We start from the raw sequence: 27,122 nt of genomic DNA on the forward strand, positions 1-27,122 counted from the left end.
GACAGTACCTGGATCAGCTGTGAGTGTGGGATGCTGCCGTTCGACTCGTACGGCATGGAGACCATGTGTTCCGGAAAAAATTGCTGAAGAAAATGCAGAAATTGCAAGAAAAAAAAATCACTGTTAATTTACCTTGCATACAACATTCACAGGGCATGCCTACATTTTGTAAAGCATATGCAGTTATCGTATTGTAAGGACAATTCTATAAATATATAAAAACACTAAATGTGAGACATTAAGATTGTATGTTAATAATATAGATAGCTTTAACAAAAAATTGCATTGCCAAATAATGAAAAAATACAATGCAGATGCCTTTGCGATGTTGTAACTTATTTGAAGTACATCGGCAGTTTTCCTTACCAATGGGTTCTTGAAGAATTCGTATTTTGCGTAATTCTTTCTGAAGAAAAGCTTGTTGTCACAGTCAATGCCCCATGTTGATTGAACTTGCGCCACAAGTTCATGGTCTTCCAACGTCCTCTCTAATGTGTCAAGAACAACCACCCATGAGTACAAAGTAAATAATTACTCGTCAGACGATGAAAATAACACATTTTCACCATGTACTTATTCACGTGCATTGAAAAATAAAACACCTAAATTGGGGAGGCCTTCATCCAGCAGTTGATTGTGTATGGTGGATGATAATAGTTGAAACTAAATGAGCAAAACCAGTATCATCTACAAAAACTTCAAAGAATGAATTATTTTCTCTTGTGCATTCTTACGTTTCTTCTCTTCACTGTACACTTACTTTTCTAGCACTCATAAATTGGACAGATAACCTTTGCCTGGCCATCCTGTGGAAGAAGTGATGCCAAAAAAATGCATTCTATAGGAAAAGCCAGGCTAAATGTTCAACGTGTCAACTATGAAATGGAAAGGCCATCTTTATTATTTCACTGTAGTCGTTTTACTGTTTGTAGATACAGGTACAAGACTATCATTATAACGAACAGACTTGTGCCAAATTAGAGACATTGCTGAAGAATAGCAAAAGGAGAGAGGAGTGGGGTTTTGTATACAAAAGACGTCAAAATGACAAATATAGCGATCATTATTTTGCACATACCCAGGCTGAGATGAGGGAGGTGCTCTATGAGTGCCCAGCTGTTGTCGTCCACGCAGTTGTTCTTGAGGATCAGCGACTGGCAAACGTCACGCGCACTCGTCCCCGCCGGTATCTCCAGTGACCTGCTCGTGCCATCCTCGCTGAACAGTTTGACCACCTGGTAATCATAAAAAGCACACGCGCGCACACACACGGGGCCATTTGGAAAGTTAGGAGGAAAAAGGAGGAGGCGTTGTATTTTTCTTGCTCACACCAACTGCGGGCAGAAGGGCCTCCCCCACTCGAGAAATTTGGTGGGCTCTTCTCAGTGCCGGATTAAATTAGTGCAGGGCCTGTAGCATATGTTATAAAGGGGCCCTAAATAAAAAACACAAATATTAAAACACAATTTTTCTTACTTGCATAGTAAAGTAATTGTATTTTTTCATTTGCTATACAGCCAGAGAATACGACAAATCGCTAACCTTAAACACCCAGTCGTTCATAAAAGTTGAAGGCGGTATAGTACTAGAGTAATAGAGCAAGTGCAGAATCGCTGAACCGGAATTGATAGCTTCAAAGCATTTAGCGCGGGCCCCGTAGCATATGTAACTACTTTAGCTACTAGGATAATCCGGCACTGGCTCTTCCACATGTGCCAGACGTCTTACCAACGCTTTACTACACACCACGTGCGATCTGCCAATTGACTAACTGTGGGCTACTAAATTATATTGGATGGATTTTCGAAAACTTTCCCATCGCTTCAATTGGTGCGCTGGCCAATGGAATAATACCGGCGGGACCTCTGGATTACTAACCATTTACACTACGGCACCATCCCTGTGTAGGAATTCACTATTACACAAGACATCTCATGCGCTGGTAAGAATACAATGTATTCTGTAAGAACACCTCGTCACACAGCACACAATTCACATGACCGCGATGCTACAAGACACTGGCACACAACACGTCCACACGTCAATGTGAAAAACTACCAGATGCTGTAAGGTTCAATGAAAGGGGGAGATAAATATTTACAATTACCAGGCGGCTAAGTGGTTAGAGCACCGAGCAGACACCACACAAGAGAGCCCCAAGTTAAAATCGCAGGCAGCTGCCTGCGATTAAACCCTCCCGATGTTGAATATTCCCTCGTCTCAAAACGCCAACATCACAATCGGTGTCAGAATGGGGTAAAATAAAAACCAAAATACCGTGGGTACCGTATGTGTTCATTACTATAAACGTGTTAATCCACTTGTTAAAAGCCTTCCCAAGATATCAACACCACGAGTCTGAGTCCTGCGACGTTAACTTTACAATCAATCCGCTTCCCAGCCGAGTCATCTCCGCGGCGAAGGTTCTCGAAGGACCGTTCACTTGGCTGTCACTCAGCAACTCATTCGAATGACAAGGTCCTGTCAAAGTATTGAAGACGATAAACTAAAATGCAGTGGGCTCCATGCGTTTACTGAACCGCACACACGAATATGGCAAAGCTATTGTTGGTTTAAAACAATGCCCACCCCACCCCCCCCCCCCAAAAAAAAACACTGTATGCTTAAAACCCTAAAATTATGATGGTCTATAATATTTTTACTCATTAAATTATAACTCTCTCGTCTGTACGTCTCTTCAAAGAGCCACGATGCATTTTACTCAATGCCCACAGCTGTATTAAAAAAAAACCCGACTGCCTTTCAAGTAAAAGCTCGACCACCAAATACACAAAATGTGATAGCAGCTTACGTACTCGTTTGCAAGAAGGTCCGCATATCGATATACAAAGACACAACATCCATTATAACCAGATGCATTTCAACACCTTCTCAACGGCGTTCCCAACCTCAAAGTCCTTGACTCCCACCACACACACACAGGGATCAAACGGATCCGGATCAATACAAATCGACAGTACGTACCAAGCAAAGCGAGAGATATACTGGAAATACATATATTTATGGCACCTGCAGACATCACTTTACAATGCCCCTATTGTGCAAAGTGAACATGTAAATTATTAAACGCGCGCCGCAATAACTTTAGCAAATGAAGCGAAGCCAAATAGAATAAAGGCATCTTAGAGATGGTGGTGATGGTGAAGTCGTTAGGTTACCTACCAGCCTGAGCTGCTGCTTCTTGCTGGATTCGCATGCCCTGCAATCGTACGGGCAAAGCGCCACGTTCGGGATGTCTGTTTGCCAAGCGGGTGTCTTGGAAGGTGAGGACAAGGACCCCATAGATCCGGGCTTGGAGAGTTTCGTGGGAGAAACGGAGTCTGCGGAAGTTTTCGTTTCTAAAGTCATTACCAAGCTTCAAGGCAAGCCTGGGTTGTTGTAGTCTTTATGGGAACTTGTGAGCGCGTTCCCTCCTTCACTCGTCACATGAATCGCAAAACCACGCTCGCCTCCTTTTATTGCCGATAAGATTTCACCATTCAAAGTTGCCCAACCACGACGGCACAACATAAACTTTATACACCTGAAAGTGAAATTATTTCAACCAGAAAAAAATCCCATTCAACGACAGAGGTGGCTTCACATGCACAGCAGCCCTTTCATAACTATGAAGAGGAACAACAACAACAACCCACTTGCCTGACTAAATGCTGACAAAAAAATTCAACTTTATTATTGCCAGCCAATACACAGCAGCAGCAGCAAACCACTCACGAACGCACGAGTTGGGGAGTGCGGCTCTGCTAGGGGTGGGGACAGTCGCGAGGCTATTTGAGCGTCGGAAAGTTGACGCCTCCTCCTCCTCCCCCCCTACACCACCACCCCCACCCCCTCCACCTCGTTACGATATACACGCCCCCTTTGGGGGGGGAACTTGCGGCCAATCCACGAGCTGCGATGTGACATCACCTCGGGAGCAAAGGCCACGGGAGAGAGAGAGAGGCGAGTGGTCACGCCTCCGGCAAAAGAGGGCCCACCCACCCATCCCAACCCACCCATCACCACCCACCCATCACCACCACCCTTAAGCACGAGGCCTTTGTGGACACAGCTGTGGCCGGACAACTGGAAAGCAGTGGAGCTGTGTGACCCACACACACACACCCCTGGTTGGCTAAGCTGAAGGATTATATTCAATTGTACACAATGAAACTAATCAGCCTTTGTAACCATTAGTGGGCCTCCAGGGTTAAACAATTCCTAATTGGCAATGTGAATGCGACAGAACTGGATTTCTTCTCAGCCCTATAAAAATGCTTTACGGCTTTGGGTGTTTTTTTTTACTAAACGCATAGATCACCGTTCTTTTATTGCCAGTGTTCTTTACTGTTCCATTTACAGCCATTATTCTTTGCACACAGTTTACTTTTGGTGATTTCCCCAAACCAGGCAACGTTAGGTAAAACGGTTAACTATTGCTGGCTTGGATAATACAATGAACAATACATACTTCCATGGAAACGTTACAAATGAACATCGACCAAATACTTATTTTTCAAGCAGAAACAGCCTTCAAATACATTAAAGCTAAGTGTAACTTAATCATCGAACCGCATTCGTTTGCAAAACACTGAAACAATATACAGTACTATGCATATCAATAATACAGCACTCCATAATTCACACTGATAACAACAACATTAAACTAAACGTTTGGTAATGATTTACGAAGGATAAGAGCCTTTCTCACAAATAACGTAGGCGTAATTACTAAATCCTGTAAGTACTATTACACAAAAACGGAGCTATTGTGTTCTTTTAATAAAACAAAAGAAAGAGCCATCAGGCTTGGGGTATATGTTTCCTTCACTCATTCCCTATTCTCCACTCCGACCTTATCCCCCCTTCCCCAACTTTCCCACCCTTCTCCCTTCACCCTCCCGGACACTGCCCCTACATGATGCAACGCCAAGCTCCCACAGTTTAATTTAAGGAATGGTTCTGCATGCCCTCTTACCTCTACCCCTCCCCCTACAATCATCTTCTTATCCCTTGTCCTCCCCACCTCAATCAACCCCAACTCAGTTAACCCCTCCCCCACCTTCCATCCAACAGTATTAAATTGTGGAAGCTGCTTTACTTCAAGCATTCCCTGTTGGGCCATAAAACCTGACATGCCCCATACCCACGCCTAAAGTACTGGCTTATTCAGCTCTGTAAGTTTACATGAGCTCGTAAAAGACAAGGCATTTTACAGTGCTGATGCTAAGGCAACATACTTTGTCTCCTTGTCCAGTGATTCATCAAACTGAAACCCCTACACTGACACGGTTTCCGAAAATGTCTTGCAGAATTTGTCATTTTTGAAAATCAGTCGCACCCCGTTTCGTGCCAGGTATAAAATTTTCTGTAAAAGGCTTTGGCCATTTTGTGTGCTTCCATGTCAGTTCATGAAGAGAAAATTGCACGTTTCTCCCCCCACCCACCTAACTGGAAATTTCCACTGCTGGAGAAACAGGTTCCCGAAAGCATTCTTGAGAAGACGCATTGCTTTCAGGCTATAACGTTAGTTGCCGATGTAAGTCAGGGAGCCAAATCTTATAGGCTTGTGCACATGAATGAATCACACACAAACGTCCAGGCCTCAGAAATAACAGTGCCAGAGCTTTATGGTGTTCATTAAATTAAAGGAGGGTTCTCGTGCATGTTTCAGCTGTTGCAAAACTCGGTATGAGAGTACATTACAGATGGTCTATATTATGTGATGTAAACTTCATAACCACATGCATATTAATACTGATGTGTTTTGTTTTGCATGGTTATTTAAGCCTCAGATATAATCTGAAACGAGGAATGCATCCTATGAAAATACCCTATTTACAAGTGTTGTTGAAACTTGGAAAATATTTACATTTCTTTACTTGGGACGTAAACATCAGCCATTTAAAGCAGTTTAATAATATAATACCTAAATATAAGTTTGTATGCTTTTAATGATCTATGGTAACTCAATATTAGTGTAATTTTGGTTCAATGGACAACGTAGGAGACCATGCAGTAATTTAATCGTACATTATGGTAGCATCAGTTAAATTGTATAGAGCTATAAGGCGTACATAATTCTACTTTACATGGGTTAAAATGGATTGTACAGTCAATAATTTACGTGAGAAGTAATGTTCGTGTGAATCTGGCCTTTAAGCCATGGTGCAGCCAACTGATGGGCTAAGTGTCCCCTTCATGACCCATAAACTTTTTAAAATGGGCGTTCATTGTAGAACGTTCAGTAACTGGTGCATATTATGTTACACAAGCCTCGCACAGCGTTCTTCAAATATAATACATGTACCCTTGATTTGTCTGCAAATCAATCCAAACAAAGGGCTATGTTACACAATGTATTTTATTGTATTCCTTTCACACTGGGCGCTTCAAATGATATCACTTTTTCACCTAAATGTTCTTATCCAAGCTCTCTAAAGTGATAGATTGAAAGGCATCTAAACGAACAGCTTCTTTAAAATGTATCTCCTGGATTAAATATTAATCATTACTTTTTACATTTTCAGAATTTTAAATGCAGTATTATTTCAATTGCAAGGAATGTTAAATAATTTAGAGCCTCTAGTTAATCCACAGCTGGCTGAAGGCCACGCCATGTCGATCACAGGGATTTTTTGGCCATACTTCACCACGCTGGTCAATACAAGACCGCGAAGTTGGGGGCCGAGGCTTGGTTCAGATATCACTCGAAATTGATATTATCTGTGGCTGGAAATTGAAATAGGTGCACAGGGTCCATAGCGCAGTGCACTAAGCACTGTTCTTCTACTCTCCTACATTATTTAAATACGGCACTGTACATTCTCTATTAACTCGCATTTTGCCTGTCCAAGGACGGGTGTATTGCAGTAAATCTGAAACTTGCAAGCGAAAAGCAGACCGCGACGTGATATTCATTGCATCAATTCGTGTGCAATTTGTAAGGCCGCGGTGACACAGACCTATTGCATTTTAAGTTATAATCCCTTGTTCATCATGACGTCCTTTTTACTTTGATGTCTCAATAGCAGAGATCGTGTGACGTGAGGGTTCTGCCTTTGTAGTGAGGGTTATAAGTTGACGCTGAGGGGGGGGCACCTCGGCCCCCCATGTGGAGTGACGTCACCCGCTCATTATTATTAATGGTGGGGGGGGGGGTGTCCATTTGGAGGACGTCACCTGTTCATGATTATTAATGAGGGGGGCTGTTCGATGTGGAGTGACGTCACCTGCTCATTATTATTAATGAGGGGGGGGGTTCTCTATGCTAACGTCACCTGATTATGACTATTAATGAGGGGGGTTCTCTATGCGGAGTGACGTCACCTGATTATGACTATTAATGAGGGGCGGGTCCATGTGGAGGACATAACCTGTTCATGATTATTAACGAGGGAGGCTGGTCGACGTGGAGTGACGTCACGCGCATTACACACTGACATTCTGGGTAAATATAGTAGTAAATTATACTGGTAGGAACCACCTGGTTACACCAGCCCACAGGGGATTCTTGTGTCCGTCCGTCCATCGTGCAGGGAGGGGCTGGGTGGGGAGGGAGGTGCTGGGTGGGGTGGGTGGGGAGGGGCTGGGTGGGGAGGGTGGGGCTGGGTGGGGTGGGGAGGGGCTGGGTGGGGAGGGTAGGGCTGGGTGGGGGGCTGGTCACCCCGTGGTGCCCTTATAAAACTCAACGTTTAACCTACTCACGCCGGCTTGTGCCCGCCCTCACAGTCGGGCATATTTGCGGAATACACCACGCCGCCGTTGACCCTGGCCATTGACCGAGCAACCCAACGTTCCTACCAGCTCCCTCCGCAGGAATGTGTTTATGCAGTAAATTACTGTTGGGTTTCCACTGCATTTATATTACAATCCTGAAACATATACCTGGCTAAAAAAAGTGCATGACTGTCCTTAAATGTCCCCATGACTGTTAAACTAAACCAAATTATGTGTTTGCTCAAATCATAAAAAGTCCCTCACTCCTAAATGACTCAACATGTTTTCCCTCAGTTCTCAGAACTACAACAGATCCAGTATTGTATCTGTAAATGTTTGCCAGTTTATGTACAAAGGAAGATTGACCCATAAACTGACCCAGATTCAAGTAATCTAGTATTACTACTTTGCATTCATGTTGGACTTTTCGATATACACTCCATTAATTGTTTAATTGTTCTCAATTACCCGAAAGCAGATTTCCTTTGATATTTTAACATGATCCAAATAAATGGGAATGAAGGTGTGATATGAAATCCAAGCATGTAGTGCATTCTACTGCTAGTCATAAACATGTGTGTCCTCGTTTATGGTTTCTATCTCCATACAGGTAACGACGGAGCCAATTTTATTTTCATTGAAATACTTTTTCTTCATCCCTAGTCTCAACCAGTTCAAATATTTTACAGTACTAACTGGCTTGCAGTTACTTTAAACAACTTACCACACACAGCTTCGTTCAATTATAACAGTATGCCAGTGCAGAAACTGATGTGCGTTATTTAAATATTTTTTTAAAGTTATGTTGCACCAGGGAACCAGTTTTGCTACCTGAGAAATAAACACAAACAACATTGATGTACAGTACAGTATATGGACAGGAGAGACATTTTATAAACTATGAATCATGGTTAAGCTGTGATTCAAAAATAGATGTATTTATTTTAAAAGTGTGAATGCAGCAGCCAGTGGTCTTGTGAACACATTACAGTACATACAACGAAAGGAAATTTAAAAAAACATTAATTCTTGCACACGTGATTTGATGGCTATATCAACAGCTTAAGAATATTAATTGATGAATCAATGCATCATTATACTCAAATGTGTATGTTTAAAAATGGCCATTTACAAACTTCCTTTGTAATACCACAATATTGCCTTCTTTAGTAAGGAATTAACATTTAAGCACATTATTTGGTATACAATATCTACCTGTACTCACAGCTAACACTAGCGCTACATTTCAAGCATTGGTTACAATTGCGGAATCCCAGAACCTATGGATTGACAGAGTGCACTGCACAAAGCTGCAGTTGTTTTTTATTCTCCTCTGGTCTCTGTTACGCCTGCAGGGTGCAAACCTTTGCCAGTCACTGACAAATTCCCATTTTAAGAACAATTATTCTAGAAAACTGAAGGATGACCAATGCAAAATTGTATTTAGGCCAATACAAGAGTTAGTAATGGTTGTGGGGGTGGTGGGCGGTGTGGATTGAAAAAGAATAAAATCGAATCGTCAACGATGTTTGGCTATGCAAGGGCTATGAATGTAACGCCCGTGGACACTGACACTTCATGCAGATGGTATGACAGGTAAAGTGCATTTTTTTTGGAAAACATGAGAATCTTGAATTAAATCAAACGACTGTGATGTTTCAGTCTTTTTTTTATATTCCATACACGCAAACAGTACGAGCTCAAGTATCTCGTTTGAAAAGCATCTGTTAAAGAAGATTTACAACTGCCCAACCCTTATCTGTGCATTTGTCTCCAATTTCCCTCTGCTCTGCATTGTTGTTGCCCCATTTTTACTTAGAATAATTAAGGTTTGCAATGCAACTCGACCAGTTAACCAAAGAAACACAATTATATTCGTACTTTGGATTGCAGCGTAGATATTCATGTTATAATTTATCAATGCATATTGTGACAGTATAACTTGTTGGCAATAATAACTTTAACCCTTCCATTAGGCAGCTTGAGAAACCAACAGGCAAATCTTATGTTCCAGAAAAGCAGGGCATAGAGCACTGTGGAGGGGTACAGCAAACAGTCTACAAATATTTTGCTAAGCCAAGAGAGAGTTTACAGAGCAATTGCAGGCACTAAAAGGCCGTCGCCCCTCCCCCACACCTCTGTGAGACCTCTCATCCCAACACCACCCCAATAACCTCTGAGAGACCATAACTATAGGACAAAAGGCCAGTGCTGATTTGGAACAAAATAAATATTCTAGAAAAAAGCCCAACAGACCATTCATTACTGGAGTCTGCAATGACTTGCTGACGGCAATTTCTTTGCCCCATGCCGAGCAGCACAATGAAATGAGGCCAAGCCCAAGAAAAGCTGATCTGTCCTGCTGCAGTGAGGGCTTTTACGTATGGCACAGTGGGATGCAAAATAAGCAAAGCCACAACCATGGCCAGGCAAAGAGCCCTGTCTTAAAAATCACCTCCTTTAATCCTCGTTCCTAAGAACACTTTTGTCAGATCTCTTCAGTGCGGATTCTAATGACTCACCTTTTGCTGGAAAACGGTCTTGTATTAAATGGGTTTGTGCGAGGCTATGGTTGAAATGAGCTGTTATATTACAAATGCTCAGCTGCAATGCTGTCAGTTCCAATGAGAGTTGTGGGAAAAGAGGAAATAGGATCACGTTGCAGCAATTGCTTGTATTTGTGATATTTTCAACCGGTTTGGTTTTGACCTCGTACTTTTTTAGCTCCTTCATGTAGCATAATTTAACTTGTACATTTTCAGTGTAGCAATTCAAAAGTTACAATAAAAACAGGTTTTCTATGTGTTCGTTCTCAATTCTTACATTGTTACATTTTTGTACCCGTCCCTTTGACAAATACGATTGGCATATTAAAATGTAATTGTCCTGTGAATAGTAATGTACATAGTGACTTCCTTAATTGGCTGCCATATCAACTAAACATGACTATGAGATTCAGAAAATAGTCTTCCGCAAGCTTAAAACAGATAGGATAACAAATTGTTTGGTGATATTACATTGGCAGTGGGCCAAAAGCAAATATACAAAACTGTACACCATATTTCTCAATAACACTGCCTTAAAAGGAAAATTATATTTTTCACCAATTATATATTTTACTTACGACTGACTTTAAAAAAGGACAAATCCTCAATAAATACAGCCCGAGTGGGGATCAAAGCTCATTCTAAAAAAAACTTTTTTTTTCGCTCTCAAGTATTTTCCTTTCTCAGGTTAAACACTGCACTGAGTTGATTACACTTATGTCTTATAGCTGTCAGCATGATTCAATTCTACAAAGAAGACACTTTCATTTTCCAGGTCTCAGTTCTGCATTAGTTTTTTCCACCCCAAAACTAACTCCCAGCATGTTAAGTAAATATTATTCATGTCTATTCAGTCCCCAAGAGACACATGTGCCCAAAATTGTTAAATAAGGCATATGGTAACACAAACCCCTTTGCCCCTCACTAAACCGTTTTCCTCTGAGCTGTCATTCAGCGCAAGTGGAGCTATTAAGTGCACTGGTTTTCTCTTGGGGGTCCTTCAGGTACTGCTAATCACATGGTGGAATTAACCCATAATTATTCATTCTGCTGACACGGGGATTTTGGAGGCAATAAAACACGTTATGCTCTCAAATCTGCACATTTTATTTATGTGTTGTTATTTACTTGTGAACATATTTAGTGGGCTATATCAGGTAATGTTTGTCCTTCCATTAATAGCTCAGAGTGAACCGTCATACACCATCAGTCATCATTCCACTGCTGGATGAAAGCTTCCTCGAGCTACTGCTATCTTTCTGCCCTGCGATGTAACAATTCACCCAGGATCTGTACACGAGCTGATTTCATCATTCCATCTCTGTGGTCGGACGTGCTATCAACAGCGTTCCCTCTACTCTTTGCTGCCACTCCCGTCGTTAGTCTTGACAACCAGCCATAATCCCTTCCTAGCGACGTGTCATTCCCAAGGCCATGTCTTGAACCTGATTATATTCCCTAATCCATGTGCTTCTCTGTTTGTCTCTCGATGTATTTCTCAGCATGCATCTTTCGATGCTACAAATTGCGTTATGTAAAAAAAAAATGACATGCATTAAATTACAGTAACCACAAAGACTGATATTAGCCTCTCCTTGAGAAATGGCAACATTTCTCATGCTATATAATACAGCAACGCTTGTTTTTTTCTGGAATGTTTTCAATTTCTTGATGAGTGAAAAGCTAGCAAGGAAATACTCGTAAAATGTTTCCTGTACACACCAAAATTGACGAGCGTGGCGAAGTATGGTCAAACAACCCCCAAGACCAAAGTGTGTGGGGAGGTTTTAATATGGCAGTGGATTAATAAACGGATAAGCATATTTTAGGGTTTTTCCCAACTTCCAATTGGAGCAACGAGGTGCAACGAAATGTATGAACATACAAAACGTAAACTTTTGCGAGCACCATCTCAGTTCAGTTCAATTCATTTCGAAACACATTTCCAGACAAACACAACTTCATTATTAAAATTGTATGCAATACTGAAACATGTTTAAAAGGAATTGTAATATAATGTAAAAATAATAACTGATATTCGTACATGTGCTTCGATACAAAGCCTCCCCTGAATGAGGGAGAGGGAATTGCCAAAAGGCCCCTTGCTTTTCTTTTGTTAATGGGTGGAACAAGGGGCCCTGAAGATAGCCAGTCTCCGTGTAGGGAATTTAAGAGTGTTATTGAGGCCACAGGCTTTTCAGGTTCACCTGTGGAATTGACTCTCTGTGTCAGCATGCTATTATTCATCATCTCACAAAGACACGTGTGCGGACGCTCACGTGCACGCAGGGTTAGACGCGCAAATGTCAACACTGTGTAAAGCCCAACCTCTCAGCCTCCCCACCCCCCTTGGTAGACAACGCAGCACAATACAAATACGAGGTCATAAAGAACTGCAATAAGCATACTCCAAAATGCAACATCATCAAATGCAACTAAACCCCACCCCAGTGCAAATATTTGTTTTAATATTGGTGCCAAATACCTCAGTATTTGTGAAGCAGTCATATATTTTATGGCCAACAAGGTCCACTTGTGTTGTATCAAATGGAAAATGTAATTTGATCAGAACGATTAATTTTTTGTTACAATGTTATCTTCTTTGCAGTCACAAAAAAATGGAGCGAAACATGGTTAAAATACATTTAGATCGCGTAAATATATAAATGTGTCTTTAAAACCGCCACCACCCGACACAGCCAATAAGTAAGGTTTATCACCTAAACAGAACATGCCAATTCGTTACTAGTACAGCACACCAGTGTGTTGGAGAGCAAAGCCGCAACATTTACAATCCGAGTACGACGTTTCGCCAGTAATTACAATTAGCTGGGTGGTGGTGGGTTTACCGACACATTTATATATTTACGCGATCTAACCCAAAACACTTGTATAATTCTTCTTGGTTCTTTCGGTAAAGTCACGTAGAAGGGAAGTAATAAAATAATAAAAATAAAACATAATAAAATAATTCTCACGACGTTTCGGCCACAACGCAAGCAGCCGAAACGTCGTGAGAATTATTTTATTATGTTTTATTTTTATTATTTTATTACTTCCCTTCTACGTGACTTTACCGAAAGAACCACGAAGATGAATCCCTGCAGTCACGAAAGCTTTAAATCGAAACTTGTATAATTATTGATGATATTGGTCTCGAAAGCCTACATGTTAAAATGTATTGACATTTAATACTGATGTTATTGAAAGCCTTGAGATTAATACATATTGTGAAGTCTATTGATGAATGGTATGAGGTAATGACTGTACATATTTATTTACGCGTCTGAAGTATTTATTAAATAAATGTTTAGGCGCTTTTGATGCAGCCTGTCTGTGTAAAGATTTAGGGTGACCAGGCTGACTGACTGGCTGGCTGCCAGGATGACTTGTTCTGCACTGCTTTTCACACTGGAATGCCGATAATAGCAGTTCTTGAGCCTCGAAGGTGTACATACACCCCTCTTTCGGATTTACGACAATAAACAGAACCAAACCCTGCATTGCAAGCACCCAGGCCACTGAAACAAAGTGTCTGCAATGCACACAGTACCCCTTTCCTTGCTGCATTTGCTGATGAGGCGGTCACTAGCTGAGATACAAACGTACGTGCATGTGTCACCTTAGCAATGGCTTTGTTAACAGGCCTAGACAGAACCATGCTGTAGAGGAGTAATCCTGCAGCCTGGATGTCACGCGTAGCCCAAGTGCAGCCAAGTGCGATGTCATTTGATATAAAGCTTATACATGCATTTTCAAATGTATATGATTAAAAATCCTGCGTGGGATTTATTGATGTATTCACATGTTTGCATCGCAGCTACTGACCCCCTCGGCAACATGCGACAGCAAGGGCGCTGTATGGCCGTACATCTTGAGCAAGTTAAGAGCAGACCTGGACTGACTGAGCTAATCTTACTTCTTGACTTGAAGCTTTCGTGACTGCAGGAATTCATACTCTTTGGGTCTTTCGGTAAAATCACGTAGAGAGAAAATTAATAGATCACGACGTTTCGATCGCAACACAGGCAATCGTCATCTATTATTTTTCTAATCTTACTTGTTTCACACATATGTATTCAGTACAGTATATATATACATACCGTAATGTGCACTTTCTGCTCATGACACCAGTGCTACTAATCAGCTCCTGTGCAATCTGCTCTAACAAGTCTTCAAGGCATGCCCGTGAATATTTTTCCTTTAATCAGATGTTCTTTCCTTCCGTTTCTTTAGTCTCTCGACAACAAAGCCTTAGCAACTGTGTCAATGGGAATGTATAATATCGGGGCATTTGCAACTGTGGTGCATCGTCAAAATGCAGGTTTGACTTAATCAAGATATAAATAAAATACAAGGTCACTTCCCCATCTGTTTGTTACTGAGTTTGAGCTGTTGAATTTTCATCACGACAATATCAAGCCAGCTACAGCTACATCTTTTTTTTTTACACATTATTCAAACATTATATGCAAAGCAAATCTACAGAAGCCTGGAATTAAGACTTTTTAAAGTATTGTATTTATAAAAACGAGGCACAGTAAAGGAACATACAAAATGATAGTACTCCATGGTATAGTGGTAACGAAGTAATGAGGCAAATAAGAAAGAGTGAAGGGAATGAATTCAATTAAAACAAGGCGGCTACATTTTCCAGTTTATGGCTGTTTTTCCCAAGACTCCAATTCTCTCGTATCATTGCTGTAAAAATACTTTGGATGTTGCAGAAAATGTACACCCTAAGTGAGCCACCACAATTCTAGTTGTTGACATCAGCATGCTCCCGATTGAAGAAAAACACGAATACAGTATGGGTATTACACAACAATGTGGCATTTTTTGAGAAGTAACATGAAGATAACCATTTTCTGAATGCACAGAATCATCTGTCTATTACATGCCAATCTCAAGGCATACTATATGAGTCCTCATCGAGTAAAACAATTTGCAAGAAATGTAATAACTGTTAGTGTTCAAGAAAACAGAGGCAGCATGCCAGCGAATGAGGTATTAACTAATGGCTCTTTGAGCAATGTTAGCTGAACTGACCAGATCAGGATATCTGACTTGACTTTTAGCAAATCAGTTCTAAAAGCATTGCCTTGGCTAATATGCTGCTGGACAGTTATCAGTAAGCAGATTTGTCAACGAAAATATGCGCAAACGGTGGGTAATTGCCATTTAAAATAAGCCAAACTCTGTGCATACACAACTGGTATGGATGACTGAAAACAATGTTATATGTGCATTGAATTGTTTAAGATGTACTTGCGTTTTAAGCCTTCGTGTGTATTAAGTATGTATGCTGTACAATGATGCATACTAAAGATATTTGTTTTTGTCTGAATTCAAGGTCCATTAGCTGTTGGGATCTTGAAGGATTTATGTATTTAAAAAATACTTAATGGATGTAATCAGTCCTGGTTTATTCAAGACAATTTCATATTATGCTACGACATTTTTTGAAAACTGACCAATAAACTGTGGATGACCCAAAACTAATCCAACGCCATGTAACACTCTTTCCACTTGCAAAAAAATAAAGTAACCTCACGTTTCTATTTGTGAGCCTACGTAAATAAAAGATGAGTGTTTAATATTTATTTTACCACATGTGCGCAAACATACACGAATTCAATGCAGCACTGTATACATATGTCCACAAAGTGCCTCCTCTCAGTCTGTGACAAAATGCAGGAGTTAACATTCTGGCCACTATAAAACACAACTACTCAAACATTTTATACATTTGAGCCCTTTTTTTATCTTTTTTTCCCGTAAGGAGTTTCATATATATTCAGTCGGCGATCATAAAAATTTGTAGATACAATCTCCTTCATCCACATATACAAATACTGCATAAGCTGTATATCAAATGACAAGATCTTGACATTTCGTTGTGAAAATTTGAAATTCTAATTCATTACACGTGACGTTTTTTGTACAGATTTGCGATATAAAAAAAATCTCATTTTATGGGAAACAGCAAGGTCACTATATAATGGGCAGGGCTCGTGACTGGGTTGAGCTTGGATACGGAAAAGTGTGGATGGGGCTGATGGAGGAGGGCTATCAGCTCACCATGTCCTAGTTTAGCCTCCCAGGAATTAAAAAATATATTTAAACCGTTGTTATTTTACCAGGTAAGGCCCACTGAGCTATATAGCTCTTTTTCAGCAGTGACCTGGCCACAAATGATAGCTCGTCGAAGTGGCTTATGCTTATTTCAAAATGTGGAGGGGAAAACCGAAGGACCCAGAGTAAACCCCACACGACCACGGGGAGAGAGATATGCAAACTCCAAAAATACAGGCATCAAGGTTGGGATCGAACCCACACACTCCTGCATGCATACCGGGCAAGGTAGTTAACATCTCGCCACCACAGCACCCATGATGGATTTGGTAGCCTTTTGGATAAATCATAAACCTGATACAGTTTTAATACTGGCATCGTCACAATACACACTTATCAATGAGTGCACAGTTGTCAGTCTGCAAGCTGCGAACTTTGTTACTTACGACACCACCTTTGAAATGAAGCGGCTTTTAACGAGTGCTTCTCGACAATCGCATCTTGCAACTTTTGTGCTTCTACAACATTACGCTTGTGTGCACAGTTCTAACGTCGAAGTTGTTGGCTTAAGGGTGGTGGTTCATAAACTGGAAAATGTGTTTGTTTCCAAAATGTGACCAAGATAAGCTTGCTAGTAAACAGACCAAGATCCACAGGGAATGGCAGCTCAGCAGTGTGGAACCTCAATGTCAGTGGAAATAAACATTGACATTGCAACATTAACCCCTCATGGGCCTTTTTTTCTACTATGCTGCTGAACAGCTCTGCATATGCAAAAGACGTACATATGCTACCACTCTTGTTAAACTGGTTAGGACACATTATGGCGGTTAGTGCTGTGTGAGTGAGCACCTATATAGTTTAATGTGGGAAGACAAGAGGGCAGTAGAAACAGCACCATATCTGGCATTGTTTCCACTGGGAATTGGGCTCCACCAGCCCAATAATGACCCAATACCGGCATGTACACAAACTCATTATGTGATGCCTGTCTCTTCACATATAATTAAACACACATTTTTAGTCCATCATCCTATTATATATCCAGAGCAATGTTGTCGATCAGCATTTCTTTAAGTGAGCAACCCCTGAACTGGTTTACATACTCTGGGTCTAATCAGCATAGTCAGGCTTACTCTTTAGTTCTTTCGGTAAGTCACGTAGGTAGAAATAAAACAAAATAAATCACACTACTTCGGCTACCTTTGTTCTCAAAAACTAAAAAAACTCTTGCTGGTAACAGCTTCTCTTCACAAGGTAGCAGACATCGTGCTGCTCGCAGCAGATATTGCGGCTGTCGCGATTTTTAGCTGAAGACGATGGCTTGTGTTGCTATCGAAACGTCGTGATTTATTTTGTTTTATTTCTACCTACGTGATTTACCGAAAGAACCAAAGAGTATGGATTCCTGCAGTCACAAAAGCTTCAAATCAAGATAGTCAGGCTTGTTAAACATATGTTGCTGGATTGCCATATTACTGGCATGTGCATTCTATGTGTAGTGACGTAGAATGACTCACTGGAGCGCGTCGCGCTGGGGACTGGTAGACAATGGGATTGGGGGTAGCACCCCGTTATACCAGTTGGACCCGTGGGCGAAGCCCGGAGCCTTCTGGGGGATCCAGAAGGGTGCGTGGCCGAGGGCGGAGCCTGGCCACGCTGGGGAGGATAAAAGGCGAGCTCCGACTCACAGTCGGGGCTGCTGCCATCTTGAGTGGAACTCGTCGTGCTGCAGTCGTCGTGGTCTTCGCCTCTTCGAGCTGTGGGTCTGGAAGCGTGTTGGCTGTCCTGACCCGGTATGTAGTTATTCCCTATGGCTGTGAAGACCGGAATAAACAAGAGACAGTGCCTCCTACTAGTGTCTCTGAATTAGTACACTACATATGTAAAAACTATGTAAGCCCATTCGATGTAAAGAACAATGATGTATTTAAATACTAACGTGACCAGGAAGTTAGTTCAATCATGTAACATCATGGTACATGTCTCGCTTCCGCATAGAGTGCAGAACAATGACTGGAACCGACCCAGCTTTGATGCTGCATATCCATGACCACTAGCAGGTGGGAACAGTGGTTCACTTGGACTATTCTAGGATCAACAACATGGCTCGGATCTCATCCCAGTTCCATTCTGTTCTGCTGATGCCCCCTATCTCTACCCCCGCAGCAAACAGGTAGCAGTTGATAATTGTTTTTATACCCTTTTATCTGGCAACAAAACTGACACCTTTTTTTACAAGGAGTCATGTTTGCAGTGACCACAATACCTGCGGTCAGAATGCAAACAAAAAACAACTCCGATGATGTATGCATTGTCCTTGAAATTGATTGGTCCACACCTGAGACAGCTTTTTCTTAGAGCCTAGTCTCACATAGTGTTGGACCAGATGACGCCAAAAGGCGCACAACTCAAAGACAATGCACCATCAGAGTATGAGAGCTCGGGGTAAGCATTTACACCATTGGAACCTCCTTTGCCAGTAGCAAAATATGATAATAGTTTTTTACCCTTTTATCTGGCAACAAAACTGACACCTTTTTTATAATCTGATGGTGCATTGTCCTTGAGTTGTGCGCCTTTTGGCGTCATCTGGTCCAACACCATGTGAGACTAGGCTCTAAGAAAAACTGTCTCGGGTGTGGACCAATCAATTCCAAGGACAGTGCATACATTATCGGAGCTGTGTTTTTGGTTTGCATTCTGACTGCAGGTATTGTGGTTAACGCAAATACGACTCCTTGTAAAAAAGGTGTCAGTTTTGTTGCCAGATATAAGGGTAAATAAACAATTATCATATTTTGCTACTGGCAAAGGAGGTTCCAATGAGGTAGCAGTTGGTTGGATTATACTGTATTGGCCTATACATTCCCCACACTTTTTTTACACAGCATTGAAGTTCACCTTTATAGGCCATTCGCCCTATTGAATTCTTTTGGAGGGCAGCCCAGGCGAAAGCATGCATCTCGCTTAGAAAAGGTTAGGGGCACCACTCTAGCGAGATGTTAACTACCTTACCTGGCATACAGGAGGGCGTGGGTTCGATCCCGACCCTTATTCCTGTATATTTGGAGTTTGCATGTCTCTCTCCTTGTGGTCGTGTGGGTTTTTCTCAAGGTCCTCTGTTTTTTTCCTCCATATTTAGAGGCATACGTTTCGAGTATTTGGCTTTTATACATTTCCACACAATAAGCCACTTCATTGGGCTATCATTTGTGGCCAGGTCGCTTCTGTAAATAGCTATATAGCTCAGTGGGCCTTACCTGGTAAAATAAACATATTTTAGTTTTAACTGCTCTCCCCACATCTTATTAGACTTTCATATGGCCTACAAAGAGAAACTATTAGAGATTCACATGCGAGTGATTTAGCCATTATACTGCTTTCAGAGTTTGTGCATTGCACTTCATGAGCTTGAATGAGATAGTAAGATTGCCAAGGGGATCTGGGTCATGCCCACGATCTGAGTTTTGCAAACCCAGGCTGGATATGCCTTCCAGCAGTCATGCAAATGTAGAGTAAGTGTGTGGCTCGGGCCGTGACATGAGCCTAGAAGACGAGGGATGGGATCAGTTCAGCCGGGCCAAATTGCCATGGGTGCACTGAGCCAATACAGTCCCCACGAGCCATAGAGATCAGGTGTCAGTCTAAATCATCCAAGTACACTTTGGAGAAAGGTCTTGCCACAAACCAACGCACCTTTAGACTGTATTACTGTACTTCTGTGTAGACCCCATCAATCAGAAATGCACTACATTCAGCGACAAGTGTGATAATACAATGCATACCATGTATCATTACTGACCTGTTTTTTTCTCTGAAATATTACTACAGTACAGTATGTTTTATTATAATACACTTTGAATATTTCTGCAAAATGTTAGTGTTACATAATGTGTGTGTTACTCAACCTGACACGTGCAAAACTGCATGGAAAAATACGAGAATGTGCATTTGCTATGCGTAAGCAAAAAAAATGCGTATTACTATTATCAATGCATACATGTTTACGGAAAACATTTGTGTAGGTATATGCAGGGAGAAGGATGCGTGGAGCGGTGGTACAGGGGATAGTGCACTTTGCAATGAACCCGGCAAACCCAATTCCCGATCACGGCTAGCATCAGTGGCAAGTGATGTCAAAACTCGCCCAGCTCTCCCCTTCTTCATTCGCCAATCTGCACTGACCAGGTGATAAAAGTATGTTCTAAAAAAAAACATCTTCCTCTCTCGTACGGCATTTTTGGGGATCGCAGCAGATTACACATTTTTTTTATCACGAGGGTTCCTTTGCCAGTACCAAAATATACATACAAATACAAATATAATTTTCCCCCCCTTTTTTTCAGATGAGAATAGGCTCTAAGAAAAGCTGTCTCTGGTGTGGACCAATCAGTTTCAAGGACAATGCATAAATTATCAGAGTATTGTTTTTTGTTTGCATTTGACTGCAAGTATTGTGGTTAATGTAAACATGATTCCTTGCAAAAGGTGTCAGTTTTGTTGCCAGAAAAAAGGGGAAAACCCCTATTAGTAGATTACAGATTGATGTGGGGATTTGACATCCATTCGACTGCGTCAGGAGCAGCCACGTGGGTTTGTTTCAGATCGCCGTTGAATGATCTGATTGGGCAGCCGTTCACGATATGTTGCACGGTCTGAGATGTTGCACAACACAGTCACAAAAAACATAACAGCCCAGGTGTGGTAACAAGGCCTTCATCGACTGGTATTAATTAGGAATGCCTGGAGTGTATTGTAATGTTAAATTAAACTGTAGACATTGAGAAAGGGAGGGCACATAGCCGCCACTTGAAAGTTCTGTGCCCCTGGCCACTCAGCCACTTGAAGGTGTGTGACGTGCAGAGTTAACTGCTAACCATTTGCAGTGCCTGTGCCTATCTAAAATTAAGCTTGCACCCGACAGCTGGCCCCTTTAATGGAATTCTTCGGGGCACTAAACTTGCATGTGGGGCATTCGTGAGCACGCACAATTACATTTGCTACACATGCACCAGATAACAGCCCTTAGCTCCAAATTCCTGCTTTCCTAACCGGTTGCAGATGACAACAGCTCCGGGGCACTTGTCCCAATCTAGTCATTGTGTGATGGCACCGCGATGTAAGCAATGCAACTATTTTGTCGCTAAATCATCCTTCACCCACGTGTAAACTTTAAAGCGGAACTGCATCAGTGGTGTAGATGTTGAGTGTGCGGGCGGTGCAACTGCACCGGAGGCAATGGACTTGGAGGGTCCCTGGCATCAGCTCAGGAAGAGGGGTAGGGGAATTGGACATTCGGGTGCCCCACATTTTAATCCTTCAACCAGGGCCCATGCAAACCACACAACACCATAGTACTGCGCAACAAACACTCATGTACATTTTGGTATCTCAAACTAAATAAAATCGCGCATTTAAGGCATGTGCCGACACTTGGTGAATCAGGCCTGAACGTGGCTGTAATCTGGGCTATCCGAGCCATAAGCATGTGAACACTCATACCTCTCGCTCCCACGGCATCAGTGTGTTGCACCATAGATACTGCGCAGGGTGTATGCATACAAGAATGGCATTATGCGTCAATGCTTTTTTGACATAAACTACATCTCAATAGCCCACGGTGTATTAAACACTATTCTTATGAAAAACAGACAATTTGGCTACTGCCAGCCACAACACAAATTAGCCACGTTATGTTTTACGAACAGTGACATGGCCCGTTTTATAAATACAGGGAATTACATTTCAAATCTTGTCATCAGTGCTGTCCTATTGGCATGTGCTAGTGGGAAATGTTAATAATGGGGATTGTTTAAACCATACTTCACCATGTTAGTCAATGCGGGTAGCAAAATGGGGTGGCAGGACCGGTGCAGAAATCACTCACCATTGATGTTAGCCGTTGCCAGGAATGAAGCTAACGTCAGTCAGTTTATATCTCAGTGCACCAACTTGGGTGCACGGCACCACTCCATTGTGCAAGACATGTTACTAAAGTTTAGATTCTTGCAAATCATGCATGAAAGAAAGCACTCAGCGTTAACAATATTACTTATAAATTGATTTTCTTATTTATCTTGTGGTAGATGTAATAATTGACAACAGCTATGAATGATTAGCCCTGTTAAAGCATTCATTAACATGTTATTTATTGCACCAATAATAACTTATTTTATTAACATACAGCCATTGTAATTGCATATTTACAATCGTTATCATTGTTGAGCTAGAAGTTTATTATGTCTAAACAAATGTGATAAAGTTGATGTTTTACTAGAGGTAAGATACCCTAAAATAATACGTGAAAATATACACATACCTATATAATATCCACTGCTAGATGAAGGCCTCTCCACACTCTTGGTCAAGGAGTTTGTATGACCATACTTCATCACGCTGGTAAGTGTGAGTTGGTGAAGGGTGGAGGGGACTTGGGCCGGTTAAGATGTGACAAGGGATAAGACCAGGTATCAACTCAGTGACCAGGTTCATAGCGCACATAGTGCAATGCGCTAACCACTGGCCCACTGCTCCTCCCTTAAGCAGAAATAATTAACTAACATGTACATTGAGGAAAGCAAGACAAGAAACTAAAACTATTAAAACTGAACTATTTTTATTTTACCAGGTAAGGCCCACTGAGCTATATAGATTTTTTTCAGAAGTGACTGGAACACAAATGATAGCTCAAAGAAGTAGCTTATCACGTGGAAATCTATAGCAACCAAATACTTTAAAAGCATATTTCTAAATGTGGAGGGGAAACCAGAGGACCTGGAGAAAAATCCACATGACCACGGGGAGAATATGCAAACTCGCAATTTACAGGCGTCAGGGTTGGGATCGAACCCACAACCTCCTGTATACCAAGCGAGGTAGTTAACATCTCGCCACTGCAGCGCCCCCAGCAAGAATTCAAAATACAGGTGGATCATTTACACTATACACACAGATGTGACCGTTAACTGCAGACTTGCTGAGACATCAAACTGGAGAGTCGGCAATTTGAGGTTGAGTGCTGGCAGAAAGTAAAATACTTGACGATGAGGGCTGGCAGGCGTAAGGGTACCTGCCCATCACACTCTACAATGTAGGCCTTTGTCAAATTTAAAGTAACTTCTCATAGTTGTGAATTTACCTACAGTACTAACAATTTCCATTGTATGTGTTAAATAGGAGTGAAAGTGCATTAACAGGGCCACATTTGTTTGGTTTTATTGAAGGCTGTTTATAAGGCCAACGCATACTGGGAAAATGTAAAAAAAAAATTGAGACTACATTTTGTAAATCTCTATGCTCCCTCTTTACTCCGCTTTATGTTTCTGTTGCAAGGCATTGTCAACCAGAGGTGGGACAAAGTCATTGTTATGCAAGTCCAAGTCGAGTCGCAAGTCATCAAATTCATGACTCGAGTCCACACCTCTGTTGTCAACCGTGAGTTTTTCTTTTATTTGTGCCAGTATTTGCTTTGTCAGAGGCCTGTCTACACAGAAGTATATATGGGTACACCACTCGGCCTCGGCAAGGTAAGGTAATTTACCCTTTTTACCGGGTAAAAGGGTAAAGATAAAGGGTAAATGTGTCGACATGCCAAGGGGTAAGGTAAAGGGTAGGGTAAAGGTAGTGCGAAAGAATTACCAGGTAGGGTAAAGGTAGCACGAAGTATTACCCGGTAAATACGGTACCTTGTTTATCGCTAAAAACTCTGTGGCGCAGTTCATGGTCTCCATTTAATAAGTAATATTTAAAAAAACTTTTTTAAAACACGCTTTTATGAAATGTACTAGTAATGGCAGAACTCCACGACTCCAGGAAGTGGCCGCAAAGCTTGCCATAACGTAAGGGACCGTGGCCAATTACAGCCAATGTCAGTTGACCGTGGACAATTAGACCCAAGCCGAAATATAACATATAAAAAAGATTGTTTAAAAATATATGTTTCTATTTTTTATGATATAATATAGTATTGTCATCAGTATGACATACGTATACCAAGTTTGCAGTCGATACCACATTGGGAAGTGGGTTAAAATTGAGTTACAAAATTTGAGGATACGACAACGACAACACCAACGACAACAACAAGCTTGTAAAATTGGAATCATCGAGAGTATTCTATATGGATAAAGCGCTCTACCTAGCATTTACCGTTATAAACCTTTTTCATGTGTAGTACCCCAGTAATTACCCTGTAATCGGGTAATTTGTATGGGGTAAGGGTAAAAGGTAGGGTAAAGGTAGGCTCGTTGTTTTTAAATCCTTTATATTAAGTTCACTTGCTTGCTTGCTTGCGCGCTTACGACCGTGCAAATCTTTTGTCGTTTTTTAACCCACTTCCCGTGATCCAATCGAGCTGACATTTTGCACACAGACTCGTTGTGCGTGACAATTTATTTTCGTGAAAAATTTTTTCCAAAATTTTACACTTTTTAGGAAAAAATAAATTATATTTAATTGCTTAATGGTGGCAGGCAATCATCTGACCCATAGGTGGCAGCCATCTCAATCCAGAGGACGAGAGGACTCTAGCCGCCACGCATATAAAGGATTTATAGTGAAAAACGTTGTTTTTACGGGTTAATTTTTTCCTTTTACCTTACCTTGCCGAGGCCTATACACCACCACAGTAAGTCAACTGGCAGAGTGTGTGTGTGGTGGGATAAAAGTGTGGATACTCCCACCTATGCCAAGATGTCTGGCCAGCATAAAGGAGTACAACAAAATACCCTCTTAAGGGGCTCTCCAGAGCTCCGTCTGTTGGTGGCCCTTCTACCAACAGTGGCGTGAGAATGAAATTGCAGGGCTCTTCGACCTTAGGCCTTTCGTTTAGAGTTGGGGTGATTTTGATGGGTGACTGGATGACCCACTCTCCAGCAACCCTTGAGACAACTCTTAAAATGTATGGGGATTTCTGCCTAGATTCAAGTATACGCTACGTCTCTTCTTGTCAGAGTCAATTAACAACTGGCTTAACAATGATTAATGGATATTTTTTTTTACTTGTTAACTGAATAGCATCATTGTTGTACAATTATTTATGGAAATCGGACAATCCGCCTTTGATGTTACAAAATGCACACCGTATATTTTGACTTAAACATAAATAATGTTTGGTAGATATGGAGAGAGAGAGAGAAAAAAAACGAATTTAAAACATAACTGGGGCACTGTAGACGGCACAGTTCGCGCTGATGTCAGACTTACCAACACGTCTGCAGCCTGACTTTGGGGAATTTTGCCCGTGTTTATAAGAAAAGGTTTAATTATTAAACACCCTCAACACGGGGAAGGGGATGTGGCTGTGGCACAGCTTTTGATGGCTTAACAGTTTATGTGTGAAGTTATCAGGGGATAGAGATGTTGAGATTGCAATCGGGAACTATGCATACCAATACTTTTTGGTGGAGTACAAGTCGGCAATGTTTGACCGACTATTCTCAAGCCAGGGAAAGGCCATATTGTAAATGCAACCTTTTTTGTTGTTGAGTGAAAGTGGTTTTGGTATGCACAGCGAGCAGTGTACACAGCAGCATAATAGCCTATAATACACAGTAAGTGCTTGTATACTTTTGTGTGCTTTATTCAAAGTAAGCTACTGCGAGGTTGCATAACACGTACATGGAAGCATTGACACGATTATTGTATGGTAAGGATAAGACATTATTACTGTTCCAAATAACTGGGTGGTGCAGTGCCCCATCATAATAGCATTTTCTCTGCGTAAATCATACGTATATTTTTTATTTTGAACTGTCAAATCTGGTCGATTATGAAGGTTGGGAGATAAGCCATGTACAGTGATGAATTGTTTACGATTGTAAAATAAATGCTCTGTTATTTACATCACCCTCTGCTGCCGAAATCATTGCATCATTCTGCCCAGGTCCAGTTGCTATGGTAAGCTGTAACTTAACCATGCTTTGGATCAGCATCTAACACGGCCAGCCACTCCCTCAATCCTTTCTGCAGAGCCTAGCATAGCAGTGTGTAAGGGCGTTACCGGCGCAGGCATACAAGGGTTTGTTTGTTTAAACTTGCTGGGCAGCATTGCAGACAAAATTTTATTCATTCTATAAATATAAATGCAAGCGTAGGTTAAGCGAAGAATTGTCCTTGCATGCAAGGAATTAGATGTGCATATTAAAGATAGCACTTATAAGGAATGAAAAGCTTCTGAGATAATGCCCTCCATGGAGAAGCAACAATGAAATTAGCCCATGTGCCAGGTGCTTGGTGGGTGAGTAGTAACATCCTGCATTTACGAAATATGGCAGTGGCTTGGGGAAGTCTGTATCCAGTGGTGAATTGACCAAGGCTTAGGGGCCATCCATTTAGTACGTACCTATGGAGGGGGTTAACCCAAATGCGTACGCTTGCGTATGGGGGGTCTACTGACACGTTACGTACGCATAGGAAACGGGGTGGGGGGGGGGTGAAGCCTCGCTAATAATTTGTCTACATTGGCCTTCAAATGAGTTAGATAGTCCGGCGGTGGACTATCTGTTTGCTTAAACACATTAATATGATTAATCCTTGATCGTTTCTGCGTGGATTAAATATCGGCCGTTCTATAGGATTCGGGGGGGGGGGGGTACGTCAGGCGTACGTACGCAGGTGGGAGGGGGGGGTGTAAAAAGTCCACGTGCGTACAGGGAGGGGTCAAGTTTTGACAGATTTTAGCGTTACGTCCTAAATGGATGGCCCTTTTATGACCATGCACCCATTGTTTTGCTCATTGTAACTGGTACAGCAGTTTATTGCTCCTGTTATTTATAAACT

At 41.6% G+C, this 27,122-nt stretch overlaps 1 protein-coding gene across 5 annotated transcripts in view; it reads right to left on the bottom strand.

The window, feature by feature from the left end:
* LOC144940977 (growth factor receptor-bound protein 14-like) overlaps positions 1-27,122 on the bottom strand; it is a 134,033-nt gene that overhangs the window by 12,167 nt on the left and 94,744 nt on the right. For 4 of the 5 annotated variants that reach the window (XM_078867458.1, XM_078867456.1, XM_078867457.1 and 1 more), the window contains 3 exons: positions 1,079-1,235; positions 367-488; positions 9-83 (listed from right to left, as the gene is read on the bottom strand). In XM_078867458.1, coding sequence (XP_078723584.1) covers positions 9-83; positions 367-488; positions 1,079-1,235 — 354 coding nt within the window. Of the gene's footprint in view, positions 1-8; positions 84-366; positions 489-1,078; positions 1,236-3,183; positions 3,797-27,122 lie in introns of those variants that run through there. The other variant, XM_078867459.1, reaches the window with a different exon arrangement.

The sequence above is a fragment of the Lampetra fluviatilis genome, chromosome 2 (assembly GCF_964198595.1).
Source record: "Lampetra fluviatilis chromosome 2, kcLamFluv1.1, whole genome shotgun sequence".
In the NCBI taxonomy this organism is placed as follows: domain Eukaryota; kingdom Metazoa; phylum Chordata; class Hyperoartia; order Petromyzontiformes; family Petromyzontidae; genus Lampetra; species Lampetra fluviatilis.